The following is a 15,831-nucleotide window of genomic DNA, read 5'->3' as shown; positions in this document are numbered from 1 at the left end:
TCTAGATCAAAATTCCTTTCCCTGGCCACCAAGCCTCTTTGTGTATTGACTTTCGTTATTAGATTTTAAGTACCTTGAGTTTAGGATATCAAATGTTTCAATTTTGTTTCATTAGCATTTAGCACAGCTCCTGAAATATCTTAAGTACTTGGTAATGGTTTTTTGCCATTCATCCACTACCTACCAGTATGATCTTAAAAATTAAAAATGCAGTTAGTTCTTAGACAGTATCTGCTGCCTATATACCACTTTTGTTCATCACTTTTCTCATTGAAGATCCTCTCCCAGGCTTCCTCATGACTAGCAGTTCTTCCTAATTCTAATAATTCTCTTTTCCATTGAACCTATACTGCCTAATGACAGAAAGCTTGCTCCCATTCTCACATTCAGGGTCAATAATAACTGCTCTCTCTTCTCCTTCATAACTCCAGATAAACTCTATCATTGGCCACCAAAGTCTCAGGAACAATTTCTCATGATATTTCTCAGGTCTTTTGCATTCTTTTTATGTAATGTAGCATGAGGTCATAGGCTCTCCTTTCCTCCTTTTTATTATATTTGCTCTGAGTCTCAGTGCCCTGAACTTTTTAAGCAAGAAAAGCACTAAGTTTTCTGCTTCCTATCACTACAGTAGTAAAGGCATATGCTATTTTCAGTGGGCCCTATACATTTAGCCATTCGACAAGTATTAGCCACTAGTCCAAAAATCAATAGGAGGAAGCCTACAAGAAACACGTTTCCCAACATTTTTCCTAATTGTGCAAATTGCACTGTTTCTGTGATGAATAAAGGCAGAGTAGTAAAAGAAGATTATTTTGTGTTTTAAAAAAAGTTCAGTCACTTTTCAGTCTAAAAAATTCATAATAAAAATGTTTTCAATATTTATACTTTCTCAAAATATAATTGTCTCCAGGAATAAGCAATGAAGTAAGGAAACAAGAGTTTATTAGGTATTTACTATGTGCCAGGCACTTTTCTAAACATTTTACAGATATATTATTTGTTCCTCACAACAATTCTGGGAGATAGATGCTATTATTTTCCCCATTTTACAATTGAGGAAACTGATACAGGCAGAGGTTAAATTGACTCTCCCAGGATCAAATAGCTAATAAGAGTCTGAGGTTAGATTTGAACTCAGTTCCTTCAAACTCCAGGCTCAGTTTTGATTAAAAATAATAATAATAATAATAACAAATAACCTTGTGGAGAAGATTTTGTTTTCAGTGAATTCCATCTACAGCCAAAGTATATAGGACTGAGAATTGAGTGGATGGTAATGAAATAAAAGCAATGGATATTAACAGTTTTAGGAGTTTGCCCTGATGGTGTGAGAGGAAGGCTTCCAGTGTTGCTTGAATCTCAAATCTATCCCCATACTTATCATTTGGCACTTCAGAATTTTTGTTCTTGTCCTCTGGAGCAATCTGACTTCTCTCTTCTTCCCATTTCAATCACAAAGCAACATGGCCACATGTTGGAACTCAGCAGACCTCCAGATGTTTATCATCTCCAAGACCCAGACCTTAAGAAGTCTACTCCCATCTACATACTATGTACTGTATACACACTTGTACTAAACTATCTTTTCTGTTATCATGGCCTTTCTTCAGTTTTTTGAACCAAAGACCTTCTCTGAGTCCATCTAATGTCATCTTGGTTTTACTCACTGCCATAATTAACTCTGATTTTATGATTTGCCATTTTTTCTATCATTATATAGACTTTATTAGTTTAGTAAAATTTTTAAATTAATTTTATAATTATAACTTTTTTTGAAAATACATATGCATGAGTAATTTTTTACAACATTATTCCTTGCACTCACTTCTGTTCAGAATTTTCCCCTCCTTTCCTCTACCCCCTCCCCTAGATGGCAGGCAGTCCCAGACATGTTAAATATGTTATAGTATATCCTAGATACAATATATATGTGCAGAACTGAATTTTTTTGTTGCACAGGAAGAATTGGCTTCAGAAGGTAAAAATAACCTGGGAAGAAAAACAAAAATGCAAACAGTTTACACTCATTTCCCAGTGTTCCTTCTCTGGGTGTAGCTGATTCTGTCCATCATTGATCAATTGGAACTGAGTTAGATCTTCTCTTTGTTGAAGATACATGATTTGCCATTTTAATGTAACAGTAAATACTACTCTAGAATTCTTTACCCCTGCTTCTGCCATTTCCAGCCTTTGAATCTTCATTACTGAAAAATCATTATTAATTTCTCCATTCTTGATCTAAGATTGTAAACATGACTAAAGAAAAAATCAGAAAATCAAGATTTCAAATAGTATCATTTCATGGTGTGATCAACAATAGAGCACCAAATTAGATGATTACTAGCTTGTGTGATGGGAAACTACATGGTGCTATAGTGCACAGAGTGCCAAGCTTGGAATCAGGAAGCCTCATCTTCCTGAGTTCAAATCTGACCTCAGATACATGCTAGCTGTGTGACCGTAGGCAAATCACTTCACTCAATTTGTCTCAATTTCCTTATCTGAAAAATGAGTTGGAAAAAGAAATGGTAAGCCATGATCTTTGCCAAAGCCCCAAAGGGGGTCATGAAGAATCAGATACAACTGAAAAACAAGAACAAACTTATGTGATGTTAAGCAAATTACTTAATACATATATGTATATATAATACATATACATATGTATGCAGATTGGTGTAAATTCACTCTGCTGGACTTGGTGGTCTTAAGGCTCCTTCCAGCTATAAGTCTTTGAACTCCTGAAAGTGGAGCAGAGTCTTATGATGAAGAAGCCCATGTGTGATCTGCTGGCAGGTGACTGATAAGAAATGAAAGAAGAAGCTTAGTGGAGTCATAAAATTGAAGGGTTGTGCTATCTCATATGTTTACTGATGTTTAGAAGGTAGAGGTTATAACTTAGGAAAAGCAGAGCTAAAGTAGAATAGAATATGAAAGAGGAATGAGGATGTTTGAGTTTCCTGGGGTGAGTAATTTGACAGAAATTGGGTTTTTAGTAAACTGCAGCATAAATCAAATACGAACCAACAGAGAACTGTGGCAGCCAAAAGAAGTGAACTTGATAGTAGGCTGCATTAAAAACATAGAACTGAGGTCTAGAACATAGGAACTGATGTCCTGTGTATTCTGCACAGGTTTGGATTCATCTAGAGAAGGGCAGTAGAATCGTAGATTTAGAGCCAGAAAAAACTTTCAAAGTCATTGAGTCCAACTCCTTCATCTTCTAATTGAAAACGCTGAAGCCTAGAAAAGTTATGTGACTTGCCAAAAGACATCTGGTTAGTAGGAGGCAGAGCTACAATTTGAACCCAAAATTTCAGCCTCCAAATTCAGCAAGTGTTCCTCTGTGCCATTCCCAGGAACTATATAAGATAGTTTTCAACATTCACCCTTGCAAAACCTTGTGTTCCAAAATGTTCTCCCTTCATCCTTTCCTCCCCTTTCTCTTACAAGTAATCCAATATAGGTTAATTATGTGCAGTTTTTCTATTTCCACATTTGTCATGATGCACAAAAAAATTCATATCAAAAGGGAAAAAATGAGAAAGAAAAAAACCAAGCAAGCAAACAGCAATAACAATGATGGAAACTATGTTATGATCTACATTCCAGTTTCCATAGTTCTCTCTTTGGAGGTAAATGGCTCTCTCTATCACAGGTCTATCAGAACTGGCCTGAATAACATCATTGTTAAAAAGAGCCAAGTCTGTTATAGTTGATTATCACATAATCTTGTTATTGCTGTACAATGTTCTACTCACTTCACTTAGTATCATCAGTTATATGAGTCTTTCCAGGCTTTTCAGAAATCATCTTGCTGATTGTTTCTTTTTTAATAATAGCTTTTTATTTTCAAAATATATACAAAGATAGTTTTCAGCATTGACCTTTGCAAAATCTTGTGTTGCAGTTTTTTCCCTCCCTTCCTCTTACCCCCTCTCCTATACAGCAAATAATCCAATATAGGTTAAACATGTACAATTGTTCTATACGTATTTCCACATTTACCATTCTGCACAAGAAAAATCAGATCAAAAAGGAGAGAAAAATGCGAAAGAAAAAAAGCAAGCAAAAAAAACAATAAAAAGGTGAAAATACTATATTATGGTCTGCATTCAGTCCTCACAGTCCACTCTCTGGGTGCATCACAAATCTATTGGAATTCACCTAAATCACCTCGTTGTTGAAAAAAGCTAAGTCTGTCATAGTTGATCATCACATAATCTTGTTGTTGCTGTGTACGATGTTCTCTTAGTTCTACTTACTACACTTAGAATCAGTTCATGTAAGTCTCTCCAGGCCTTTCTGCCAATATCCTGCTGCTTCTTCCAAAACAATATTATTCCATAACATTCATACACCGTAACTTATTCAGCCATTTACCAGCTGATGGGCATCCATTCAGTCTCCAGTTCCTTGCCACTAAAAAGGGCTGCCACAAACAGTTTTGCACATGTGGGTCCCTTTCTCTCCTTTAAGATCTCTTTGGAATATGAGCCAGGAGAGCCACTGCTGGATCTAAAAGATTGCACAGTTTGATAGCCCTTGGGCATTGCCCAGGAACCATATTTTAGAAAAGACAATGCACAGCTGGAGGATATTAAGAGAAGGCAATCAGAAAACCAAGAAAACTGGGCACCAAATATATTCTTTTTAAATGGTTCTTAGAGAGGACCAATAACATCACAAGGATTTGAGTGAGAAAGAGCTATACAGTTATCAACTTCGCTCTCTCCTCTAGTCATAATTGTCCAGTGACAAATCAAGAGTCAATTTGACTGGCAGTGGCCCAGGATATACTGGGTAACTTTGATTCTTCTAAATTAAAGTCTTTCTCAGGACTCAGGTTGTCTGAGGCCATTTCTATTCAGTGACTACAGGGTAGGTAAATGTCCCAGTTTACCAACCCAAAGAGACCTGGGAGGAGAAGATCCTCTGAAATTTTGGCCAAAACATCATGCCACTTAAGTAGTCATTGAAAGAATTGGAGATATTTTATCTAGAAAAGACTTAGGAGAGTACATTATAGTAATCTCTGAATAGTTATAATTTTGGTATGTGAATAATTATAGTTGTTTTTCTTGGGTTGGAATGGAAGATAGACAAAAGTAGGAGCAATATCTAAAAGTTGCAATAGGGTAAGTTAAAGCAATACTTCCTAATTATTAGAGATTTAAAGTGGAATGACCAATCTTGGGAGTTAGCAGCTTTCCCTTAACTTGAGGTCCATAAAAGGAAGTTGGATGACCATTTGTTTGAGATGAATAATCAAGGTTACACTGAGGTGTCTTCTGGGATTCTATGGTTCTATAGGCATGGATATATGTAAGGACCAACCTCACTTAGACCCACAATTAATCAGTGACACTGTAGGTCTTGCCCCTAGCCAAAAAGCAGTTTGTCTTTTGTATTACTTGACTTGACCTTGTCTATATCCCTTAATTCATGGTTCATGACGTTTTTCCTTCATTTCTTCCTAGGTTCATGAAGGTAGCTGGGAGCACTGTGGATGCTGTTACCTGGCAACAGTAGGTATTCATCAGTCTTGTTTTTCCTTATGTCCGCTAAACTGTGGCAGAAAGAAAGTCAAATTAGTCTTTCCTGAGTTTACATCTGAAGCATCCTAAAATTATCCATCATCCTCTAAGGAAAAGTTGAAACTGATTATGGAACCAACTATTTTGACAGGAAAATACTAACTCATAATCCTCAGGGTTCTTATTCCAAGCAGCCTGTCACTTTCAAGGAATCTCAGATATTATATATTGTTTTAGATTAAATTACCATTAGTGGATGGGGAATAGAGATCTGAAGGTTTTCTCTGAGGAAATATTCTTTATCTATCACTAGGCTGCCTAAATACAAAGAATATATTGTCTGCTATTTCTTTCAGTGATATATTTCCTCATTTGTTCCAACTGGACATTAAAGGACGGAGGGAAAGTTACAATTTTAGTACTCCTGTGATGTAGTCAAAATGTGATATCTCATTGCATGTCTCAGTGGCAGGACCCACACTTAGGACTGAGTCAGTCCGTGAAGTAAAGAAGCAGGTAAAAAAAAGGATGATTTGTAAGGAAATGAAATGACCTCAAGTGAATGGGTGCACAGAGCTCCCAGGAAGTAAATGAAGCAAAAAATGGACAGCTTGTAAAAATCAGCAACTCAACTAAAAAGAAGACCAAGTATCTGTCTAATGAGCTCAGTTTTCCCTTGGGCTAGATTCAATTCAATTTCATCTTATCCGGCAGACACTTATTAAACATCTCTTCAAGTACATAATGATAAAGAAATATGGTTTAATGAAAGCAGGAATGGACTTAAAGTCAGAAAAACCTGGATTCAAAATCTCTTAGACTTTTCCTAATTATATGACTCTGGGCAAGTCATTAACCTCTCTCTCAAGATTAAGTGTTCATTGTGTTTCAGAAAACTCCCCAGGACTAATTTACTAAGTCAGATATGGGTTGTAATTTATGTTAGTAGAAGGAGTTATCACATTGGGAGCTGCCCACCTTGATGAAATCAAGATGATTCCCCTACTGGCATATGGCATATGTTTCACTAGACCTTTACCTATATGAGAAGCATATGTAAGCCCACTTCAAATCTCCTTTCTTTGTGTTCAACCCAAATGTTGCATTTTAACACTTTTTCTGTAACTCTACCTATTCATTTTTTCTTGTTCAACAGTCCCCATGTGTGACTAAATTTCATTTATTTTCAATTTGATTTTAGCTGAGCATAACTCTGACTAGTGCCTACTTTTTCAAACTGAACCCTCTCATTATTTACTCAAGGCTTGTTGCCATTTTGCACCTTATTAAAGACACTAGTATCACACTTTGAGAAAGGTTAAAATTTAAGAGCTGAACTGGCTAATCTTGAAGTGATTATTATTACTATTACTATTGTTACTATTACTAAACTCAGTGGTGTAATTCAGGAAATAATATGATCTGGTTTTACTTGTTGATATGTTGATAGTCATTAATCTTTTCAAACAGTGACTTTATCCATGTCCAGTAGTGTTGTACTAAAAACAGTAAGCCTTCAAGTGAAATCTCACATTTTTATATTTCTCCACTTTCCAACAATTCCACATACTTGCAGATATCATCTTGTTAACTTTCATCAAATTATCATGAACCAGCAGATAAATAATCTTCATTATCTATACTAAGTTAAAATCCAGAGAGATCTTGTGATCCTTAAATGGTCAATACTAGCCAGACTGATTGTAGGGGTATGTAAAGTAAATCTGAAAAAGGCCTCCAGATATCAAGGAGTTGAGCTTATGGTATCATTCTGGAGACAATATTAACACATGAAACAGAACAAATGAGAACTAAACATTGTGATGCTATGACAGGAACTCACATGAGGGGGAAAACGTTTTGAGATTAGTAGCAATAAGGGTTTGTATGATGAATGGGTATGAAAATCATCTTCCAATTGACTTTTATCTAGATGCTATATACAACCTTTCTCTACTCTAAGAAGTTGTAACAAAAGGAATCATAATTCTCTCTCTCTCTTTTTTTTCAAATCTTTTAACTCTGTCCCCCAGTCAGGATAGCACTGACTAACATCTTAAAGAGAATAGAGATCCTTAATAGAGGTAGACGAATCCCTGGCTCTTACTTCTTCAGGACTTTGGTTTTGAATCTTACTACTTCCAGCTGGAAATTGGAGAGCAGAATCATCTAATGCCCTTTATGTTTAGTCTTTCCTTATAACAACCATCCAGGTACAAGACTGGTCTCCTTATGAGAAGACTTATCCTAACTTTGGGTGATAGAGGACATTTCCCAGTCTTCATTTCTATCTGCTAAACCATAACCAGACAGAAGTCACTTGTTCTTTGATCACTAAGCAATACTAGAATTCAAACTTCCCTGATTTATTTTTGTTTGTTTTTAATTCTATGTCTTACCTGTTGGTTCATGCAAATGAGAGAAAAAGATAGAGAAACAATGCTCTGGGATTAGTTTCCTCAACTGATTATATGCAAAGGATTACCCTAAAAGTTTTATATCTTTTAGAAGGCACCAGATGATTCACTTAAATATGAAAGGAGCTCACCCTTTATAAAGTGTAAATGCAATCTGAGACATCCTTATTTTTTATTTGCTCCTTAAATTCTGAAAATTGGCCAGTCTGCTCACACCCTTACAAATAAGCAGGGAAGGCTTCTTGAATTTGTTTTTGAATATTAAGTAGGATTGCTGTAGACCAAGAAATTGTATTTAAGTAAAACAAGATGAATCAAGACAGAATCTGAGGGTGAACATCATGTATGTAAGGGAATGGGGTCTTTGCATAGCCTATCTCCCAAGTGTGGAAAGCATTATCTTCTTGCTTTATGATCTTAGAAAGCTCCACAAGTCTTTTGAGTCTGTGATCTTACGTGGGAAAAATATATCTTTACTCTCATTAATTTCATACAGAAAGTTAGCACTTTCTTGCATTATGAATGTGGACAACAAGTCATTATTCTGATAAAGGTCCATGGATATCAATGGATTGGTAGCAGGGTGCATGGCGCAATCAAAGCCAAGAACTGCTGATCTGATTCAATGCCCACCATTTTCCAAATAAGGCAACTAAAACATAGAGACTCTAAGTTATTTACCCAAGGTCTCCTGGGAAATAGTAGATTTGAATTCAAATCTGCTGACTCCAAATGAAGTGACCTTTCTGTTATACAGCAGTATCTGTCCAGTGTAGCCAACTGTTTAAGAAAACAGAATTGGAAAAGTGTCATTTTAGTTAGTTGGGAGAAGAGTAGTGGATCCATCAGAAAATAAGTATCTCTGCACTATATAGGCCAGGAGAGTTTTCTGTCCTAGTTAAACAAAGATAGCAGTAAGAGTGCCCCATGTCAGCTAAGGGACAGTCAGGAAGAGGTTATAGAATGAATTTTGACATCAGATTAAAGATAAACCTAGGACTTCCTGTATGACAAATATCAGGAGTAGATGAGACAGTATAATAAACTACTTAGCATCTTGAAATTTCCCTGTGAATTTTTAATTTTGCCTTATTTTGTTTTGTGTGAATGTGTATATGTGTGTTTATATACATACATATACATATACACAAGTCACTTAATCCTGTTTGCCTCAGTTTCCTCATGTTCTAGAGAGGGAAATGGCAAGCCACTCGAGTATCTTTGCCAAGAACATCTCAAATGTGATCACAAAGTATTGGACACAATTGAAATGACTGAACAACAATAATTACATTTTAAGCTTTCACAAGTATTTTAAAAATATTTTCTTATTTTATCCTTAAAATTGGGAGGTTGGTGCTGTTATTGCTTCCCTTTCTACATGAGGAAACTGAGGCAGGCAGAAGTTAAGTGATTTGCCCAGGAACACACAGCTAGTAAGTGGCACAATTCCAACTCAGATCTTCCTTCAGGTCTTATACAATAAGGTTTTCTTTACATTGGAGTATCACGAGCCTCAGTTTCCATTTGATGGCAGGAACTTGTGGTACAGCAAAAGTCAAATGAATAAAAAGCTCGGGTTACTAGAACTCTCATGAAACTTCAATCCCACAAGGATTGTGATCAAAACAATATCTTATAAATCTTTTTTTTTTAATTTTTTTTTATTTTTATTTAGAATTTTTTTCCACAGTATATATGCATGAGTAATTTTTTTTATAATATTATCCTTTGTATTCATTTTTCCAAATTATCCCTCCCCCTCCACTCCCTCCCCCCGGTGACAGGCAATCCCCTACATTTTACATGTGTTACAGTATAACCTAGATACAATATATGTGTGTAAATACCATTTTCTTGTTGCACATTAAGTATTGGATTCCAAAGGTATAAGTAACCTGGGTAGATAGACAGTAGTGCTAACAGTTTACATTCACTTCCCAGTGTTCCTTCTCTGGGTGTAGTTATTTCTGTCCATCATTGATCAACTGGAAGTGAGTTGGATCTTCTTTATGTTGAAGAACAATTATCTTATAAATCTTGGAGCAGTATTGAGATACAAACTATATTTATTGTTTGTAAAGTCAAAGAGTTATTTAGACTACAGATTTGAACAGAGTATCAACTGATGTAATCACAAGAATCTCAAATCCAAAGAGGGTTTGATTTGGTAAAACCAAAGGGATTTTCAAGAAACTTAGAATTTTAACTAAGCAGATGGTACAGCTAGATGGTGCAATAGATAAGAGTACCAATGAATAGAGTACTGTCCAGAGGATCTGAGTTTGAATGTAACCTCAGACATTTAACACTTCCTATAAGTCATTTAACCCTGATTGCCTCGCCAAAAAAAATCTTATCTAAATAGGGGTCCAGCATTTCTGTTCCTGAAGCTCCAACTGAAATTATTAGCAGCTCTGTTTCAAATTGTCACACAAAAAAAGGATGGAAAGGAGGAGGTTAATCTTAAAAAAACAAAAAAGTAGAAAAATGCTTCCATTTAGGAGAAAAGACATGGATATTTTTACTGTTACTAGCATGATTCTTTGTAATGGTCTTTCTTTTCTTTTACCTAAGGCAAGAAAGGAATTAGAAGCTTTTAGAGCCATAATTTTCTGCCTGAAAGAGTCATGCAGTAGTGGCAAGAGCAGCAGAAATGTACTCTGAAAAATCTGACCTACAGTATTCAGTATTATAAATCAGAACAGAATATATCTTTGCATTTTAGAATTATAGTATCTTGGATTTTGAATGGAAGTTCTAGGTCATCTACTAAGACTTCCCTCCCATCACAAAACCCCTTCAACAATATCCCTTAGACATCATAATCCAATCTTTGGTTGAATCTGCCAAATGATGGGGAACTCATTGGCAACACATTCCATTTTGAGTAGTTTTAATTTTGTTAAAGTTTTTTTCTTATATTGAGGGAACATCTTTCACCTTATAAAAATGTTTAACCCAGCTCAACTTCTTTGTTAAATTTGGATCAGCAAATCTGCCATCCATTGGTCTTAGCTATGTTTTCTGAAGCAAGATAGTCTATTCCTCTTCTGCCTAACAGATATTCAGATATGTAAAGACAAGTCATCATGTTTCCATCCAAAGTCTTTTCATCTTTAGGCTAACATTCCCAATTCATCCAACTATTCCTCTTATAACACAATTTTCAAACACTCCAACATCTTGGTATCTTTCTCTGAATGTGATCTAGTTTACTAGACAAGTATGTTTTTCCACTAATGGAGCCTATTGTATTCACTTTGTTTTAGCAGCTGCATCACACTGCTGGTTTCCAAGGAGCTTGTGGTCAACAAACACTCCTAGAATTTTTTCACATGAACTACTGTGTAACCAGGTCTCATCCATCCTGTCCTTATACAATCTGTTGCTTTAAATCTAAATTAGATGTAGTCCAGTCATTTTTTTCAAGTCTGTTTAATTCTTCATAGCCCTATTTGGATTTATTTTGGACAGAGGTAATAGAGTGGTTTGCCATTTTCTTCTCTACTTCATTTACAATTGAGGAAACTGAGGCAAACAGGGTTAAGTGAATTCCTCAGGGTTATACATCTACTGTCTAAGGTCAGATTTGAACTCGATCTACTAGGCAACCTCACTGTCCCTTGAACCTAAATATAGGACTTAATCATTATTATTGCCTTTAAAATTTCTTCTTGTTGCTTATTGCTTTAGCTCATGGAGATCTTTTTGGACCCTAACTCACTAGATAACTTAGAACTTCCCTTCAGCTTTGTGTCATCTGCAGAACTGACAAAACATTACAACTTTGCCTTCTTCTAAATCATGATTTAAATTTAAGGCAGGCCAAAATCAAGGACTGATCCTTAGAGCAGTTGACAACTTTAAGCCATTTTTTTCTTTCAATCTATTTTGTCATCCTACATATTAAGTGGTAATTATAAAGGCATAGGCTTCTGCAAACAATAAATTGAATCTGCTAAAGAGAACACAAGGTTCTATCATTTAGAATTCTTTTGCTTGCTCCATCCAAAGGGGTGAGAGATTGTGTGTTAAGCAGTAAGTTGCCAAGAGTGATACCTGGTGGTAAAATTGGGTAACTGCAGTTGTCTAGTTATATATATTGCTGAAGTAAAAAAAATCAGACTTAGAATCAGATTTATTTTTCAGAAATTCAGATTTATCATTTCAGAAATCAACTTTGGTGGGCAATGTGGGCTAATCTCAGTATCAGATATGCCTTGGCATATTATTGCCATCTGGTGACAATTTACCTTTAATTATAGGAGCAATCTTGTAAGTATCAAAACAAAAATCTGATAAAATAGGTGGTGGAACTTTGAGCTGAAAGGGACCTTAGAGGATCATTTATCTAACTTCCCCAGTATGAATAAGAGGAAATAGATATTCAAATAAGTTAAATGACTGTCCATGATCATCATCATCCCAAATAACTGAATTTTTCAGTGATTTAAGGTTTGCAAAATTTTGTATAACATATCTCATTTGATCCTCGCTGTGAAATTAGAACTTGAAGGTATTATTATTTTTGGCAAGGAAAATGGGTGCCTTGTCCAGCATCACACAGCTAGTAAGTGTCAAATGTCTGAGAACAAATTTTAACTCCGATCCTCCTGACTCCAGGCTGGTGCTCTATTCACTTGGAGATATTACTAATGCCATTTTACAGTTAAGGAAACTGAGGCTCAGAAAAGTTAGCTTCTTTGCTCATGATCATTTGGGTAATAAGTAGTGACACGTCCCTTGATTCTAAATTTAGTGCTCTTTCAACTACAAACCAATATTACAGTGTTGTACCTAGAAGAACAGTGAGTGAGACTTGCTAAAATTTCAAGTGGAGTTTATTTTCTGGTGGCTACAAAGGGCGTAACAAGAACAAAATCAAGCAGCCCCAAACAGCAGAAGACAAGGATTTATAAGGCTAACATCACAAGCTGGAGGAGGGTGTTAATTGCATAAGCGGAAGATATAGAAGCAGACATCAGTAGTTATAGCCTTATCAAGGCCAGGGAAGTACCAAGAACAGAGGTATAGGACGGAGTGCTCTGACCACAGAACACAAGGACATTGCGTTTTGCTTAAACAAAATGCTTAGGTAAGTGGAGAGATGGGGAAAGCAGGAGCTAGCACAACAACAAGAGCCATTGCAGATTTTTGATTACTCAACAAGCATTAAGTGCTTATTTTTTGCCAGGGATTGCACCAACTATGGAGTATTCAAAATTAGCATGATAAAATCCATGTTACGGAAAACCATTTGGGCAGGAATATGCAAGACAAATTGGAAAGACAGGGGACCAAGTGACAGAGAGACCATCTAGAAGTAACTCATACATTAAATATAGAAAGATTTGAGAAAGAACACAAATGAAAAGCCAGCAAAATCTGCCAGAAAAATGGTAGAACTTAGTGACAGATGAGGTCAAGGGGATGAAAGAAAAAGGTACATCCAAGATGAAATAGAATGAGGCTATATGTGAGGTTCTCCATTTAATCAAGGGGAGGTCTTCAGTGGAATCAACACAGAGAGAGAGGGGTGTAGAGAGCTGCATAGTGGACCTGGAGGAAGGGAAAGAGGAACTATCAAAGGAGACAAAATAGAGGAGGCTGGAGGTAGATCAACTCGAGTCTTGGAAGCCAAGATGAGGAGGCTTTCAAGGAGAAGGAGATAGGTAGCAACACCAAAGTCAAAGAGGGAAAAAAGTCCATTCAATTGGAAGGGGAGTTTTTCATAACTCTTTCTTTCTGCCCATGAAGTCATGGAGTCTCTGGAGTATGCATGATAGTGTATGCCAAGAATCTGTAGAGGGAGGTTGTTCATTATAATAAGAACTGTTAATTTACAGTTGACTGTGACTGTTTCTGTGCCATGGGAGTGTACAGCTTTGGTGTCCATCCAGCAGTCCCCTTCACCAGCAATGCAAACCAGGAATCGGGGTATGATAGAGGAACCCTAGGTTAATATGCAATATGTTTTAGGACCCTACAGCTTTTGTTTGTGTTTTATTCCTAGAGTACAGCCTTCTTTGGGCAACAGGGAGAATTCAGCTTAACATTCAATCATTTGGATGCTCTTCTTCAGCCCCATCTCATCTTTTTGATGTGTTATCATCTTTTAACATCCAGTTCAAATGTGACTTCTGCATGGTCCAACTTCATCCTCTATCAGCTTGAAGTGATTCATCTCTTACCTAATCATATAGCACTCTGAATTTCTCAAATATACTCCAGTTATCTATATAGAATATCAGTATATCTGTATAGAATGTAAGTTCTTGAGAAAAGAGATTATTTGGTTCTTATTTTCACATCCCTTGCACCCAGCACACACTAGGTACTTCATAAATGCTGTCTTGTCAGTTAACAAGCATTTATTTAGCACCAACTATGTGTTTATACTGTGCAAAATATTGGAAATATAAAGAAAAGCCAACAAAATTACTGATCTCAGGAAGTTTACAGTCTATTGGGGAAAGAAAATGCAAACAACTCCATACAAACAAGGTACATGCTGAGTATGTTAAAGGTGTTAAAGGTAATCTCAAAAAAGGGGAATGCTTGCCTGATCTTTTCCCATATGTTTTAACCTCTCCACTAGACTGGGAACTCTGTGGGCAAGGACCAGACATCATTTCTCTTTCTGAATCCCCAAGCACAAGGAATTTCCTCTAGAAGGCTCTCAGCAAATGTTTGAACAAATGAGAGTGAATGAAGGAATGAGTAAAATGAATGAATGCCTGTGGCTGCAGTTCTGCTCCCTGCACAGCTGATGCTTTTGCTTTCCTCTTGGGGGCCATTATTCTTATGTTCACCTTTTTTAAAATAAGAAAACCACTTCTCTGGTGCCTCCCACACAAGTGCACACATATTCTTTTCATGAACAAGAGTAAGCAGTGAAAATGCAAAAGGGGATTAGGAAGAGGAGGAGGTGATGGTCTGTAGTGGAAAGAGCACCAGCCTGGGAGTTGAGACTCAGCTTCCATTCCCAGCTCCTCACTGATTTGCTTATAATCTGGAGTAAATCATGTTCTTTTGTTCTGGATAAAAGGAGAGTTGGACTTGGTGGTATTTCTTCCTTGTTAATCATATCACACTAATAGGGGGAGCTAGGAGCCCAGTCTTTCTTTATAATTTGAAAACAAAGTTTACTATAAATACATTTCGTTTATTGGTACTTTAAAAATATTGGCCACTTCTCAAGACAAACAACATATGTTTGCAACTTCTCCAGATACACCCCAAAAGCAGGGAGAGGGTTGTGTTTCTTTTGGCTCAAGGATCTGTACTCATTTGGGGACAACAAGTAGCACCTGGAATCTGCCATTTTCCCCTCCTAGCCATGGACCTCATTCAAGACTTGAAAAAGTTATAGAATAATCCCAGGAAATCCAAAGCACAAGTATTCCATGGAAATTAAAGCCAAATGCCATATTGTTGTAACATTAAGGGAGACTCTGATGAAGGTTCTATTAGTGCAAAGAAAATCAGCAGTCACTGTCCAATACAAAAGTCATGGCTTTTGGGGAGAACTAACATTATAACTTCCACTTCAGTATAGGGAAGTAGAGCCTAACACATATTTAGACAGCAGTGAAAAGCTGACTTGTGAATAAGTATTTCCATACAGGATTTGCTCTACTTTGAGTTCTTAGTATCTTGGGTTTCTAGATTGCTCCACCCATTAGCCTCCTAAATTTAAGAGTCATGCTATGGCTTAAAAAAAAAAGAAAGAAAGAAAGAAAGAAAGAAAAGTGTTAATAGGGGAAAAAAATATCCATGGGCTTTTGTATTGGAGACAAAATGAGTGCACATTGATTGGAGAATGGACAAACAACCTGCAGTACATGTCTCTAATGGAATAATCTTGTTTCAGA

General features: G+C 36.4%; 1 protein-coding gene across 2 annotated transcripts in view; it reads left to right on the top strand.

Moving 5' to 3' along the window:
- HPSE2 (heparanase 2 (inactive)) overlaps positions 1–15,831 on the top strand; it is a 703,263-nt gene that overhangs the window by 437,127 nt on the left and 250,305 nt on the right. For both annotated transcript variants that reach the window (XM_074296035.1, XM_074296034.1), the window contains exon 6: positions 5,481–5,528. In XM_074296035.1, the coding sequence (XP_074152136.1) occupies positions 5,481–5,528 (48 nt within the window). The remainder of the gene's footprint in view (positions 1–5,480; positions 5,529–15,831) is intronic.

The sequence above is a fragment of the Sminthopsis crassicaudata genome, chromosome 2, assembly GCF_048593235.1.
Source record: "Sminthopsis crassicaudata isolate SCR6 chromosome 2, ASM4859323v1, whole genome shotgun sequence".
NCBI lineage: Eukaryota > Metazoa > Chordata > Mammalia > Dasyuromorphia > Dasyuridae > Sminthopsis > Sminthopsis crassicaudata.
This window is presented reverse-complemented; position numbering and strand designations above follow the sequence as displayed.